Here is a 15,462-nt window from a genome sequence, read left to right on the forward strand (position 1 = left end):
TCTGTGGAACCATGTGGAGGTGAGGCTTAGTAAAAGGGCGTGGGTTCTCAACTTGTTTGACTGGAATATAATGAGCGATGGTTGGGCAGGAGGCCGGACACAGTAGAAACACGAACTTGTGTTTAGGCTCCGCCACCTTACCAGTTTTGCATTGTCACCTGCTCCCCTACCCACTAAAATAAACCTGAATATCTTGTTTGATCACTGGATGAATGTGTAATGAATGATGCCACACAGTCACAGTGCCATTGTTACGCACACGTTGGGAGTGCGTCCTATTGGATGGGTGCCAGTGTCCTTGTGTTCATGCAGTGTACCAGAAGGTCAACAATTCATGTACATTTTTGTCACGTTTACTTAATTGTTTGCAACTGGTGTGCAGGTATCATTTGATTATCGGGGCACTGCAATGAAGGTGACTGCTGGTTTAATGGCACCAAAAAAAGGGACGATAAGGATGATGATGAAAGTGAAGTGTTGAGAACCTTTGTTACCTTTGTCCCAGGTGAAGCAACACTGACCACCCGCCATTCTTGCACTTCATCGTCCACCTGTCAGTAGACGCTCACTAGACAGTTCTTGCGGGGGATTGAGGACCAGATTAAATAATGACTGTTCTTTTCCTCCTTAGGGCACAGGAGCTCGGCCGTGTGCACAGGGTGTGTGTATCCTGGCTACCGCCATAGCACATGTACACATGTGCAGATACCCCAGAAAGCTGTGCTTCTTTGCACTGGGAGGCATGTCAGTTATTTGAAATGTGTGCCAGCAATTTCTGGGCAAACATCATTCCACAAAACCAGGCTGCTGAGGCTATGCAGGAGTGTTCTGTTTGCTAAGCTAATGCAGGGCTGTGCTACCAAAAAGGGCAAAACTCTTTGTTTAAAAAAATAACAAATAATTGCTTCATGTTTAGATTGGCTTTGGCATACAGAGAGGATGTGACTGATCTGCCTGTGTAGGCTAAGTGGGTGTCATGGCAACAAGCTTGAACATCCTGTATTATATCGCAGGTGTCTAAGGGCAGAGTCTGTATTCTGCTGTATCTTTGTTACATGTTTCTGTATTTAAGATTTTATTTGTGCGAGTGACGGCCAGGGAAGGGACTCTCCCTTTTCACAGTACCTTCTTTGTTAGTGTTTTATCTACTTTATCTTCAGGTCATCATAGCACCTGGCACAAAGCCTGTAAGGCCTTTCTACAGGAAGATTTCCAATAAACTCTTAAGGTAATAACACGCAGGTTGGGCAACTCCACTTTCTGCATTTGTGAATATGTTCAGCATTTGCCGCTCTTATTTGCAGGAAAAAACTTTCATAGCCACAAGCTCAAGGTCATCACATGACACCTGGATCATCTGTAATATCTTCTACCAGACTGCTGAACCTTTCACGCTTCTTAGAATGGCAGGTCTTCTTAGAATGGCAGGTCTTCCCAGCAGACTTGCTGACTGCAGCTCTGTCATGCCATTAGCTACTATTCAGGTGCCTTTATAACCCCAAATTGGTTGTCATTTGCGTTATCGTAAGAGGGCGAACAAAGTTTGATTTGTGAATGTGGCCCCGTAATGAGGGTCTTTTTAGTGGCCTCAATAAGAGCCAGCACTGGGTTCTTTCAGGCTGGTAACTTTTCCGTTCAGAAGTTCTTAATGAGATCCTACGGTCCAGATGTGGGTGAGTCAGTTCCTCTGATTTTGTAGATTTCCACAATACCATGTTGCCATGCGGTGCGGGTGACTCACGATGTTGATTTCAGTTCTCTCAACACGATTTAGAATGCTTTTGCAGTATTGGTTACAACTTTGTGTACTGTGGGACAAATACATTTTTCTTTCATTAATTTTCTTAAAGCTCCTGCCAGTTGTGTGGATTGTTTCCTTTCAGATAATATAGAGGCCTGAATAAAATATGTACAACAGAATAATATGGCCAATAGGATACCATAGCCTATCAGATGGAGAAGGTTGAAATAATGTAATAATACAGCAAGGTTTGATGCTCATATTTGAGAATGTAAATCCATATCACATCCTCACGCGGTCAGATCTGACGTCATTACCGGCTAGCGAAGCTCTGTGCTGGCTGATTTGTTTGCCTTCCTAAACAAATAATGAAGAAAGTTCCCTAACGTAATAGTTTTCTAAAGGTAAACTAAGAATAACACAAGTGTACTGAGTTGGGTTTCCGAAAGCATCGGAAAAAAACGATCAAAAAATAATCTTGAACGAGCATTAACGCCGAAAACATTTTCTCATTTAAGATGATCTTGGCACTCCGATTTTTCGAAACGGGGTCCTGGTTAGTTCCAAATATGCATATTAATCAGTGACTCCAAAAGCATTTTTCTTTTCTTCTTTTGTTTCATTTCACACGAATACCGTATGCAAAATTAATTAATTATGTATTGATTTGCTCTAGTTTTAGCCGTAGGTTTGAGCTTAAAGTGAAAATATAGTTTTCTTAAGTTAACTTCATCAAGTTATCCATTTTCTCAGTTGAAAAACAGCCTGTTCACTTGTTTTGATGCGTTTAGTTTTTAAGTGTTAATAAAACCGTTTAGTAACACGACCGAAATACAATAAGTATTTTGTATCTTTTTGGTATCTGTAATCTTAAAAGAAGATTGCTCGTGGAAAAGCAAACAGTATAACTCTGACGGCTGTTAAACGGGGATGTCCTTAGGAATCACATTTCACTCTTGGTCTTGGAGCTCAACATGTCCCACAGCTTCGGCGCGTAACCTACACCAGTAAAAGTGCGCGCAGCTTCTCCAAACAAATGTCGATGGGCTGGGCTTTCGTAGCGAGGATTTCAGTGCAGGCGACACCGCGACGCAAAACATTTTTCCCCCTGCCAAGGCAAATTTAGAGCGCCCTTAAAACTAAAGGGGCTCCAGGTTAGACGAGACATCCGAAATACGGAGTGGCGAGGGAGCGCAAAAGCAGTCTCGTTTGAAAAATGGCTGGCGCAAACGATATGAGCGCGGCAGCTGCGCCTTGCCTTGGTATGTTCAGTCTGGATGTGATTTACGGACGCGCGAATTATATTCACGAAATGCGCTGCGGAGAAGTGGGGCCGCATTTGTACAGCCGGATGTGTTGCGCAGGTAAGTGGCTACTATGTTCCAACGCGTAGGGAGTCCAATTTGGTTAGATGGACAGGAGGCGTTCACCCGGGGGGGGGGGTGGGGGGAATTAAAATTAACCTGTTATGTGCCAGAACTAGTCCGTCGCTGCTGGGACACTTGAGGACGTGCGTGTCTCTTTATTGATCTGTAAATAGTAACATCCGCGTATTATGGAATAAATCAATTGAAGTATCATGTAGGCCATGTAGTCCTTTAGTGCTATGTGGGGAAAATGCTTAGGTTTTAGTTAGTGGAACAGGTCTAAGGAAGAAGTGGAAAAGCGAGTAATCCTTTCGTGCTAATCTGCACATCTCTTATGAACCAAAACCACAGCGTCTAAAAATACTGACGGCTCCTCTGCTTACGGCTTCGTGTTTGTGTCGGTTGCCTAGGTAACATCACTGACGGTTCATAGTCCATATTCCCTGTAATGCTATTAACTGACTTCACTGACTGCTACGGATGTTGAACTTGGACTTGGTTGTAGCAACGACATAGCTAATTAGGTTGATGGCAAATCCAAGATTTAAATATTCGCCTTGATCAAATGTTATGTTTTACTTTTATTTTATAGGATAGTAAACAGGCCCTGTAATAGATGCACAGTAAAGTGTACAGTATTTGATGCTCACAATTTACTTCCAATAATGACCACAAGAGGGAGACATCTCGTTAAAAAACAATCCTCATCCCCAACTCTAGCACTGTAATCAAAGCTTATTACTATCTTTGAAATAAAATGAAAAGCAATGTTGAGCCCTTAGGCCTAATTATCAATTAAAATGCTCACGAAGTTCAGAATGCTAAACTTCCCACTGAACATTACACACCCATCCCCATTTTCTCATTTCTCTGTTTTCTGTTCTCAAAGAAAAGTGATGTTGGGTTCTGTTTTTTCTTTTTTTTTTTTCCTTTTTTTTTTTTTTCCCCAAGTCTGCCGTTGGAAGAAAGGGAAGTGTGATGCCCAGGCTTCCTTTCCTGCAGAGGACAAAATTACCCTGAGGGCTTGGGTAATTGGCACAGCATCCAAGCTCAGCGTGAGGGCGGGGCACCTACAGTCCTGTAATTTTCCACCTCATGGTCAGTTTGTGCCAGTTTGGTAGGATCAACCCTCTCCAGCCCTAAATTACCTGCCATCTATCTTATGCTTAAGTTAGTCATCAGAGCGCAGTACAAGATTTGCATGTGGCCTTGCTCACGTGGTCCTCTGGCTTCGCAGGGAGCTTCCCCAACTTCATCTCCAAAACATCGTAAACGAGGACTTTTAATGCCCATGTCTGTGGGCGAGAGAGGAGTAGAATATACATGTCCTAAATTATCTCCTGCTGTGCTAACATTCCAGGCCTCAGTGTGTGGTTGCTGGCACAACATCCCGTGAATAGCTAATGCAGATTGATTCCCGTGACTCTATCAGTTTTACCTTTACATTTAGCACCTGCATCGCTCATCACCTTCCCTCAGTGAAATATCAGCTTTCTGTCTCCGAGTATACTAATGTAGATATCTGCCACACCCTGCTGTGTTTACAGTACCTTCCTTCATAATGTGGCATGGGTATGTAGGGGATTAGATACATCACCTAACACATTAGCACAACATCTGGTGTCTTTGCACTGTTTTCGTCTGCTGGTGTCAGACATCAGGGGTCCCCTGAATGTGCATTTTCTGATGCGCTACACCTGTATGTACATGTCTTTGTTATGATCACCATTTGCACCATGTTTGTGTCATTACAAGTATAAAAAAATGTCATTTTAAATATAAAAAATGTTTCCAGATGGTGAAGAAGCAGGCTCTCCCTGGGTTTTCGCTGTGCATATAAATTTTTGGTGAATATTACACTTTAATTACCAATTCATATGTTTTAGTCCATTAAAGATACCCTGTTCCAGAGAACAACTGACATTTAGGTGAAGATCCTTTGCTCAAACACACAGTATCTACCTCATGAGAGAGGCAAGACTGGGCGTTAAGCATCTTATCTTCACCGTGACTGCTGTCTGCAGTGAGAGTGATGAAATGAGCTCAGGCCCAAACAGGCCATACCCCCTGAGGTAAAATGCAAGGAATCCTCTGCCATTCATTTCATGGATCTGTCGTCTTTCTCAAGCGGAAGTGACAGATTGCCATAAGAGCCAGCGGGTGGAAAGGTATCTGAGGCTTTTTCCATTTGTGTTTGCCGGGTTATTGTGCATCTAGCCCAGAGGTGTCTTAGATATGTGAACGCACGACTCTGCAGGTGCAGACGCATTGCTCTCTGGCCACCCATTCAAATCTTCATGTCAGAAATCAGAAGCGTGTTGGAGTTTTTGAAGTGCTGCATCGCCACAATCTGTGTTTACACATGGGTGCTTGTGGTCACATACCGCATCCCTAAAGTGTTATCGCTCTCTCACCCACCCACAGACAAGGGACATGCTGTGTATGGAGCCACATTCATGTCAGCATGGGGACCCTGCCATGATGGATTCGAACATCTCCATGTTTGCATCTTTTTCCATCACGTTCTTCAGCACAGTTTCAGTTTTAAAGCCACACAGTCACAACTGGTCACATTTAACCGCACCTTCTTGCGTGAGACACAAACACAAAACTCGAGGGAATAAAAAAAAACAAAAAAAAAACATTTCAGTGGCTCTTCGGCTTCTGAGTCATATTTTCCTCCATGGAAACCAGTAGGATTTCCCAGTGGCTGAAACCCCGTAGAGCGTCTTCTGGTGGCCAGACGGGAAACGAGCACCTTTTAACAGGAATGTTCCTTTCAGGCACAGTACGTTTCATTGCCTTCCACTGCTTTTACTGCTCGGCAGCCCTTTTGTTCATCAGACAGGCTGCAGTCATTTGAGCCCCATGCGGCCCTCCTGTCTGTGGCTACAGCTGGAGGAAGAGGCCTCTCTCACCATGTGGCGCGTAGACCGAGGCAGGTTTAGATGCGCCATCGCCTATGCCTTAATCTTCCCCATCATGGGGTGAGGGAGGAGAGAAGGAAAGGAGGAGAACTCTCATCACTCTTCTTTTCAGCTGGTGCCTTTGTGCTGTAAGTTGTGCAGTCGTGCTCCTGCTCTCGGTAGCAAGACTTCTCGTATGTAGATCTGAGGACCACAGCGTTACACAGTTCAGTGTTCTCCCTGCTGTAACTCTTTAACTAATTATGGACTGCCTGAACCCCCAAGTTCAGATGTGAGGATCAGACTACCGAATGAACATTTCTGGTGCATTGTGTTGTTATAAATGAATGCGGGCTGATTGTTAATAAAAAGCTGTGAGCTGTGCTCAGGAGTGCTGCTGTTTGCTACGGTGTCATTTCAGAACGCTGCTGGGGGGGGTTGGGGGGGTGTCCATGTGGGTAGCCGCATTCCACTTCCCGTCTCCGACTTCCTACTTGCTCATTTTCATTTGCGCTCACTCATCACCCCCCTTCCGCCTCCCCGTGCCTTCGCAGGCCCTCCCACCCTCCTCCCTGCTCGACTCCCACAGCCCCATCCTTGGCCTGCTCGCCTGCCCCTCCCCTCCCCCCCTCCCCTCCCCCAGTAGCGGGAAAGAACTGTGGGAGGGGGGGAGATCGAGTGAAGGAGTGAGAGCACAAAGCGCTGGCTGGGAGGCACGCCCCCTCGACGGCACGGGGGGGGCGCTCCCCACGCTCAGATGCTGTCGAAGCTGGCCAAAAAGCAGGGGTAGGACGGCAGCAGCTGGAAAAGTGCAAAAAAGGGAAAACAAAAAACAAAAAAGTAGTCGTTTTAAAGCTAGTGAAAGCGAGCTGAGGGCAGTAATGGCTTTGCAGCAGTGCTTTAGGAATTACTCAACTGACAGCGTGGGTAGCGATGGGGTCTTCACGGAGGACAGCTACTATCAGGGGATGCTCAAGGCGACCGAGGGGAGGAAAGGTAGAAAACCTGTATATTGCTCCATAGATTGTGTCTTGTATTCGGTTTTCAATGGTTTTCAATTCGGTTTGAACTCTGTGCGGTATACAGAGGATCAGAGCCACGCTGTGATAATGTGATATTTTTATAAGCGGCTTGGTTATGTCTTAAGACTCACTCGAGTTACTGTTTGCTGGTAAAGAGACATTTAGGCTGCATCTGCAGATATGACATGATGTACTTTTATTATTATATATCTGTTAGACCTCACTGTTTCTTGATGCTCGTGATGAGCTTGAGATGTCAACTTCAGCTGCTCTGTATATATGAACGATGTGATCAGGCTAAATGAGGCCACACCCTCTAGTATTCCTCCTGGGTACCATACAGATTAGACTATTAAAAAAAGTGTAGATTTACTTAACAGAGTAAGCGCATGGGGTGGAATGGAATGTTTAGGTCTTAAATCATGCTTTTGGCATCGAGTCTCAGGGTCCTGTGAGTACAGGTACAGCACGCCGCACAGGCGATGAGCCAGAATAGAAAGAAACTAAAAATCCAAGCATATCGATATGGTTCATGTTCAAAACCTTATCATGTGACAGAGTAACTAACTTGTTTTAAATGCTGCTCTGTTCTACATGAGATTAACCTAACACCACAGCAGCAATGACTTACAGCCCATGCAGAGAAGCAAGTATCCATTTCCTCCAGGCATGGCTCGGATTTCATGAGCCACCATTACCCCTGAAGCATTCCCATCTTCCCAGTGTGATGCCTGAACATTGGTGTATGTATCATAGATTGGTAGACCTCTTGCTGCCAAGGTTCAGCAGAGCATCTGTCTAGGACATGGCTTGCAGATCGTTAGCAGTAACACCCCATTATGAAGTCTGTGGTTAATTTTTCATTTGAACGTTTAAGTGTTTGTCCAGTTTGACCTTTATCCCTTTTGTGTCCTTAGCTAGTGGAGCATGCTTAGGAAATAAAGAAGTGTGGGCACAGGCTGGCAGTAAACATTCACCGAGCTCTGCCTGGATGAGCCTGAAATGATTTCTGTCATCTTTCACCTCTGAGCACAAAACATTGTGGAAAACCTTAAAGCGGAGCCTCAGACTTTCACGATATGGATGGTGAATAATATATTGGCTCTGTAGAATCCTATCAAGGGCTTTGGAATTGCATTGATTAAAACTGATGTATTGCTACACCCCTAGTTTTAACAGGAGACAACCAAACAAATCTTACTGTATGATCAACCCATCAGCGCTCATCTCCTATATTCACTTATCTCTGACCTGTCTATATTTGTGTGTGTGTGTGTGTGTGTGTGTGTGTGTAAGTTTGTTACACATTCTTAATTATCTCTCAAAACAAAAAGTTTATCACTGATTTCCCTGTTTTCAGTCACATGTTCTTTTATATGTTAAAACAACTTGAGTCTCGCGTTGGACTAATCTGACCTTACACTTTCAATACGGCTTTCGCGTTCTTACTGGGAACTCTTAGGCAGGAGCAGCAGGGATGCACCGTTCTTGTACTCGAACGTTGATTGCGGTATCTGAGAATGGAAAGTGGCATTTTTTCACTGGCATTCATGGATCCTTCTCTTTGGTTAGTCATGTGCAGAGGGTTGCACAAGATCTCTGATTTACTGAGGAACTGACCCGTAATCTGCGATCAGCACCACGCCCTTGTCGGCGTGCGGGAAGCTGCAGAATGCGTGTTTGCTGCAGTGGCGCCAGCAAGCACCCAGTAAATGGCACGCGCTTTCTTTAGGAACAAGCAGGATATGTATTTATAAGGGAGACGGTTTCCTCTCTGCTCAGACATAATCCAGCTCCTGTTGGTTTTCTTTGATCTTGCAGTGACCTGATGTGACCCATCACACCCTGTCCATAAAAGATACATGCTTGCACTTTGCATTGGAAAGTAGGTATGTGGAAAGTCAAGGAAAGGAAGGAAAGATATATCTGAATGTTAGCATGTACAGTACCAGTCAAAAGTTTGGGAAGATATCACATCACTGAAATAACTCCTATGTGATTATGCTTTGATATTTATTGACTATCGTAGATTTTAGATTCTTCAAAGTAACTATCTTATACTTTGATGACAGCTTTGCTTGTTCTTGGTGTTCTCCTAACTAGCTTCATGAGGCACTTTCCATCAAACTTGAATATGTTCTCACATATGCAAAGCACTTGTAGGGCAAGGAGCTAAAGTTTAGAACTATTTGTATCTAAAATTGTGTGTGTGTTTTGTAAATGAATTCATATGTAGGCAAATACCTTTCTAAATTATCTAAACAATCCTAAAACTAATCCTTTAGATTAAAATGCCTTTATTACTATTAAAACATACATTCAGTCAGGTGTGTCTAAACTGTTAACTGGTACTGTATGTAGAAACCAGCCACATAAACTGTGCTACGGGTGGCCCAAACAATCATCTGTCATTAGTAACCATTTGTAATCCTCAGTTGGTTGACTGAGATGAGGGGTCATCAGTAGAGCGAGGGCCGGGAGGGCAGTCCTCTGTAGTGTGCCTACTCCAGTTAGGCATTAGAGCTAGTTAGGGAGGAGAGTTCAGCAGCGAGAGCAGGGAGTGGTGGGTGTGGCCGGGGAGATAAAGAAACATCCACAGACTCTGTAGCCCCAGCTAATACACATGACAACCCCAGTGCTGAAACAACCTACAGCCTTCAGTTAAAACACAGCTTCCGTGTACATTTTAGCTGGAGCCTTTGGTGTGCGGACTTCACATCCGTGTTCCTAATGTCAAATGTCTTTTGGCTGTTACACATTTCTGGTTTAATTGTGTTTACTAATGGCTCTACCCTTTTTCCCCCCTTCATTTCTCTGTTACAGATGAGCGCGACCGAGTGCAGAAAAAGACCTTCACAAAATGGGTGAACAAGCATCTTATGAAGGTATTATTATATCGCCAGCCCGGCTGACTCAGAAACAAGGCAGCGTTTGCTAGTCTTTGCAGTTGTGTAGGGATACACCGCATTCCTACCACAGTTATGAGTGAATCTCTACTGTATTTAAAAGGAGGCGTTCAGAGTTGAGGGCATCTGGCAAGTCTAGCCCTGCAAAGTTTATAGCTGTCATATCATTGGCATTCCAGGTCAATAGCATAGTTATCTAAAGTATAGTTTGTGGTTGAGCAATATAGTAAGCGGTATGTTAATGTACATTTATAAATACGCAAACAATAGCACAAGTACATATACCATGGCCATTAAACTGTCTGCCAAAGTGTTCTGATATTGGAAAATACATGGTGTACTGGATAAATCAATTCGGGTATTTATTCAGGCTTTGGTGTAGTGGAACTGTCCTGCTGGGTTTTTAAAGTTTTTTTCGTTGTCTTAGGCCAATGTAAAACACTTGTTAAGTGCCACTAACTTGGAATTTCCTGATCATAAAAAAGGCATCACTCACCCCGTGTTTGGAGCTTTGTACCTCATGTTGCTGAAAGATGCCATTTGTGTGTGTGTGTGTGTGCGTGTGTGCGTGCGTGCGTGCGTGCACGTGTATGCATGGGTATGTGCATGTACATGCGTGTGCCCGTGCGCGTGTGTCTGTGGTTGCATGCTGGTATGTGTGTGCTGCTATGTGCATATATTGGAGAGGGTGAGTCATCCCCATCTGGTGAGCCGTTTGTTCCCCCAAGGAGCAGAATAGGTTCTGGTCTTTGGCAGCTGCTCCACAGGTGGTTAACTGCTGGTGGGCCCACAGGAGGGAGACCGGGTCAGCCCTGCAGTTGCAGGACACGTTCATTTCCCTGCTAAACTCAGATAGCACTGACTAAGACGGGCTGACTTTATATTAATGGAGTACGTAGTATACAGTCACATACCTTAACAAGTGAAAAGCATTCATCCATATTAATATATCAATATAATTATTAACTAATTAATCTAATGATTTAGCTAATGTTTCCTTTGTGATATATGTTCTAATCTAGATTATTCAATCTGCAAATTTATTTACTTTTGTTTGTTTATTTTAGATACATGATTAAGAAATTCTTGAAGGGATCAAAATGATCCAACAACGTATAGATTCTTTGTTTTACACGACAGTAAACTGCTGAATAATCAAATGAATTACGACATTCAGATAATTTTCACCAAAAACGTAAAAACCATTTCTAATAACTGAACACTCAGCGACATGGTGCTCTCACCTGGCCCTGCCCTCATCACAGGGAGGAACCGTCTTGGTGAATAAAGAGAATGTTAATGCATGCCAAGGATTCACTGTTAAGTTTCCGTTTCCCTTTTCAGTGCACATCCGACAGATGTCATCTTTCAGTGGTTTCCTCCGCTGTTGCTATGAGATGTTTCTGCCCTTTGTTTTCCCGTTCAAATTCTCTTCCAAATATATATGTGGCATTTTCCTTTCATCTTCTGTAGATATTCTGTAGGTATAAAAAAGAGAAATGTGTGGATCGTGTGGTATCTGTACTACACACAAAACAATGTTGCAAACATCATTTTGACTTTAAAAAATAAATTGTACTTATCTTTAGTCTTGTGTTCTTCCTTGAGGGGTACACAGTTTGCAGTTTACACAACATGTTGAACCACAGAGGACCCTCAGTGTCCTATGGCTACCCTCAGTCAGGACAAAGTGAACCGGTAGCCAATTAGACACAGACAGTGTAGACAGATTTCAGAGTGAGACTGGAGTAAGAAAAAAAAGCTTGTTTTCAAAGTACCAGAGTATCACAGCTTCTGATTTCTGTGACAGTGCAAATGACTTGTGTGTTTACCATGGTGTGTTTTAACATGGTATAGCATATACAACAGTATTATGGTAGGGCTATGGTGTTAGGAGATATTTTCCTCATAATCAGGGCATTGTGGTAATCATATTATACCTGTTTCCTCCTTCTCCAGTTCCAATCATTCTTCCTTATCAAGCTTCAATAGGGAAGGGAAATCCAGTCAGAAAAATATCACTTTCATCTTCACGGTATTTCAACGGAAATGAAAAGGCTAATATAGAAAAGAAAATTAAGTCTTCAACTGGGCTTTGCAATTTCTTCTTATAATACTAAGTGTCAAAACTAAATCAAGATGTAATGTTTACTTTGGCGTTTCTTTTCCATAGCAACAGACCACATATCTGACAAAATGCAAATGACAAAACAAAATGGAAATGAACCAGTAGTAAACTTATAGCTTGTGTTTCAGTTTCTATCATGGATGCACTTTAGGCATCAGAATACAAAGGCAAATGAGAATGTGCATTGGTTCCATTTGTTTTAGATTTGTTTTTCCTTTCAAATTTTGCTTTCTTGTTTTCAAGATCACCTACATATAAATTATGTTAATTTGCAGTGGGTGGGCCAAATAACATGTATTACCTATATTATCGTTACTATGACAACCATCAAATGCCCATATGAACCACTTAGTTATTCTGTCTTTTGGACATTAGGTTACGGAGTGGGTGCAATTCATCCCGAAATGCCCTTTGTTCACTCAGTAGTTAATTACCACATCTGTTTGGCCAGATTTCCCTCCCACACTTTTAAACTGTGATGTTCGATCTCATCTGTGTCTGTCTTTTTTTCCCCTTTTGTCTCCGTCTTTCCATTATTTCGTCTCTCCCCCCTTTCCCCGTCCGTCTCTGTCAGCACTGGAGGGCTGAGGTAGGTCGAGCGTCCTGAGGGGAGGTTTGCAGAGTGCCAACTGAACCTCTCTCGCATGGATTTCTTTCACCCTCACGGGTGTTTAAAGTTCACACGTCTCCCCCTTGTGTTCTCCTGTGGCTCTTAAACCCCCTCACCACTCCCCACCCCCCTACCTTGATGATCCCCTCACCACTCCACACGCCCCACCCCAAAGATCTCCTCACCACTACCCACCACTACACCCCTGCTCTCGCAAACCCTGCTCAAGCCTCTCTGCAGTCAAAACAGGTGGTCGACTGTTTTCGTTCATGAAAATACAAAATTGGGTGTCACCTGATCTAACTTAGGAAAGTACTAAATGATGCAAAATTGCACTTGGGTGACACAAAACATGCAATCGCAAACAAAGGCATTTCCTCCAGTGTCGTGCATTGTGTGTCGATCCGTCCTTTCCTCTGCAGGTAGCCTTTAGCACTGAGCAGAAACTTTGATAGGAAACGTTTTTCAGTTGCTTTGTTCATTTTGGTTGTGAGCTTTCCAACACCAGAAGGTAAATGCTAATCATAGTTATTAACATGCTTGGATAATGCACAGTTGGCTCTCAACCAGTGCTAGCTGTTAGTAGCCTCAGTGAAGTGTGTGCGTGTTCAATTTGATATGCTGTGGTTGTTTTTGTTTTGCTGTGGTTTTGCCTTGATTCCTGGTTTTGCCTTGATTCCTTGAACTAGCAGTCTGCTGACCAATGGTTTTCAAAATTGCCTCCTTCCTTGGTGACACATTCATGGGCAATTGAGGTATGAATAGACCTCTATTGTCTGTTCTTCGTGAAGAGTGTGTGATTGTTAATCCAAAAGATCAGTGTGTGATTGTTATTCAGAAAGAGTCTTGCAGGCTTATAGAATGTTTGAGAGAACCATGTGACCTTTCATACACAACCTTAGATTCTTCTTTAAAGAATTCACATGTTAAGGTTTGAGGGATGGAGGAAAACAAATTAGAAAATACACAAAGATAATTTTTGAGTCTGAAATGGTCGCCATAAGGGCAAAACTTCTGGCGCCGTTGAATCCGGTGTACCCGTTCTCTTATTTGTTTGTTTTTGTCTGTTTATTTACTCGTTCGCTCCCAGGCTCAGAGGCACATCACGGACCTGTACGAGGATCTGCGAGATGGCCACAATCTCATCTCCCTGTTGGAGGTGCTGTCTGGGGAAACACTGGTGAGTTCTGGAGCTCTGACCTGGAACAATCCTGGAAGCAACCATTCTGAGATGCAAGATCTCAAACTAAGCCGGCATAAGTCGGCATCCTGAGGCCACCCTACCACTGCCACAACTGCCTTCTGCTTCTGTCCCGCCTTCTCCTGTGACCCCGGTCCCTCCCTGACTTGCAATGGCTGCTTTTTAGTTAATGTGTAAACATCATTTACCTTCTTTAACCTGCATTTAATGGCACATGACCACAGTTTTCTTTTTTGTACCGATCAGACCTACTACTTTCCCCGGTTTTCTTTAGCGCTGCGCCTCCTCTAACATGTTAATCTCACCTATTCTGCCTCTGTTTCAACTTTCTGCACTGGTTCTGACCCCCGCTGACCTTTCAGTTTGTCTACTTCCTATTTGCTGACCTCTGCCCTGACCTTGACCCCCCTTTACCTTTGCCTCTTTTCTTGTGATGCTCTTGCTGTGGTAGCCGAGGGAGCGTGACGTTGTCAGGAACTCGCGGTTGGTGAGTGGGTCTAGAAACTTCTCACCTCCTCAAGGGGGTGTGGCATGTGTCAATCACAGGTGACCTTGGTTGTGCATGATGTCACTTCCTTTGCCTTATGTCTTGTTAACAATGTCCCCTCCTCCCACACCCAAAAAAAAGAAAGGGAGAGAGAGAGTTTATGGTTACCTCTGGGTAGACCTTAGTCTGAGGTGTGGCAGTTGTCAGAGTTTGAAGATATTTAAATGATCTTGTTTTATGATTGTTTAATTTGGGACAAGTTTGGACCAACTTTAGATAGTATTGCTTTGAGGTCAACTTTTCAACTTGTAATGATTGAATAATAATGCATAGATGAACTTTGGCAGATATAGATACTAAGTTTTTTTCTGTTTTGCTTTACTGGTATTTTGTATAATATTTAATGAACTGCAAAACTTGCTGAATATTTATAGCATTTAACAGAAATCAAATTCCTCTCTTTCACCATTCATTTTTATGCATTGCTTCATGTCTAATATTTTCAGACATGGGATCATTTACCTTTGAGTGACATCATACACTGCAAGTCACTAAGACTGGCTTCTATCATCTCTGGTTTTGATTGGTCAAATGTTTGTTAAACTGATTGACATTCCAGTGCATGGCCTGGATAGAATCCTGCATTTCCCTCCACAATTTCACCAGATGTCATCTTGTGCATAGCATTCAATGTGGCAATACAACTCCTTAGAGTTAGAGATGTACATTAGATGACTAAAGTTAATGTAATTGAGCACTATGCTTACAGGTGATATATATATATATATATATATATATATATATATATATATATATATTATTTTATTTTATTTTTTTAATATCATGGATTGACTAGTAGGTCGAATTACAAAGGGTACTGTTTCTTTGAAGTAAGACAAGTTTTCAGGTAATGTGAACTGTCTGGAGTATTCGCTGTTTTTAAATGTTCTTCTTACTTTGTCAGTTTTACATTGTTAAAGTATAAGGTACAGTTTGCCCAGTGTAAACATACTGACCTGGTTTAGCACTTAGCTGGATTTGCCTGTTCAGAGGATTTAGCTTTAGCTCTCCTAAATGCCTCCCAGTGACCCCTG

The 15,462-nt window shown here is 43.0% G+C and overlaps 1 protein-coding gene across 36 annotated transcripts in view; it reads left to right on the forward strand.

The window, feature by feature from the left end:
* pleca (plectin a) overlaps window positions 1-15,462 on the forward strand; it is a 94,424-nt gene that overhangs the window by 46,195 nt on the left and 32,767 nt on the right. For 10 of the 36 annotated variants that reach the window (XM_081716306.1, XM_081716307.1, XM_081716311.1 and 7 more), the window contains 4 exons: window positions 9,860-9,921; window positions 12,645-12,659; window positions 13,370-13,435; window positions 13,771-13,860. In XM_081716306.1, the coding sequence (XP_081572432.1) occupies window positions 9,860-9,921; window positions 12,645-12,659; window positions 13,370-13,435; window positions 13,771-13,860 (233 nt within the window). Of the gene's footprint in view, window positions 1-2,691; window positions 3,106-4,059; window positions 4,207-6,698; window positions 7,011-9,859; window positions 9,922-12,644; window positions 12,660-13,369; window positions 13,436-13,770; window positions 13,861-14,350; window positions 14,369-15,462 lie in introns of those variants that run through there. The other 26 variants (XM_081716313.1, XM_081716317.1, XM_081716336.1 and 23 more) reach the window with 14 other exon arrangements.

The sequence above is a fragment of the Electrophorus electricus genome, chromosome 6 (assembly GCF_041902795.1).
Source record: "Electrophorus electricus isolate QZ-2024a chromosome 6, ASM4190279v1, whole genome shotgun sequence".
Classification (NCBI taxonomy): Eukaryota; Metazoa; Chordata; class Actinopteri; order Gymnotiformes; family Gymnotidae; genus Electrophorus; species Electrophorus electricus.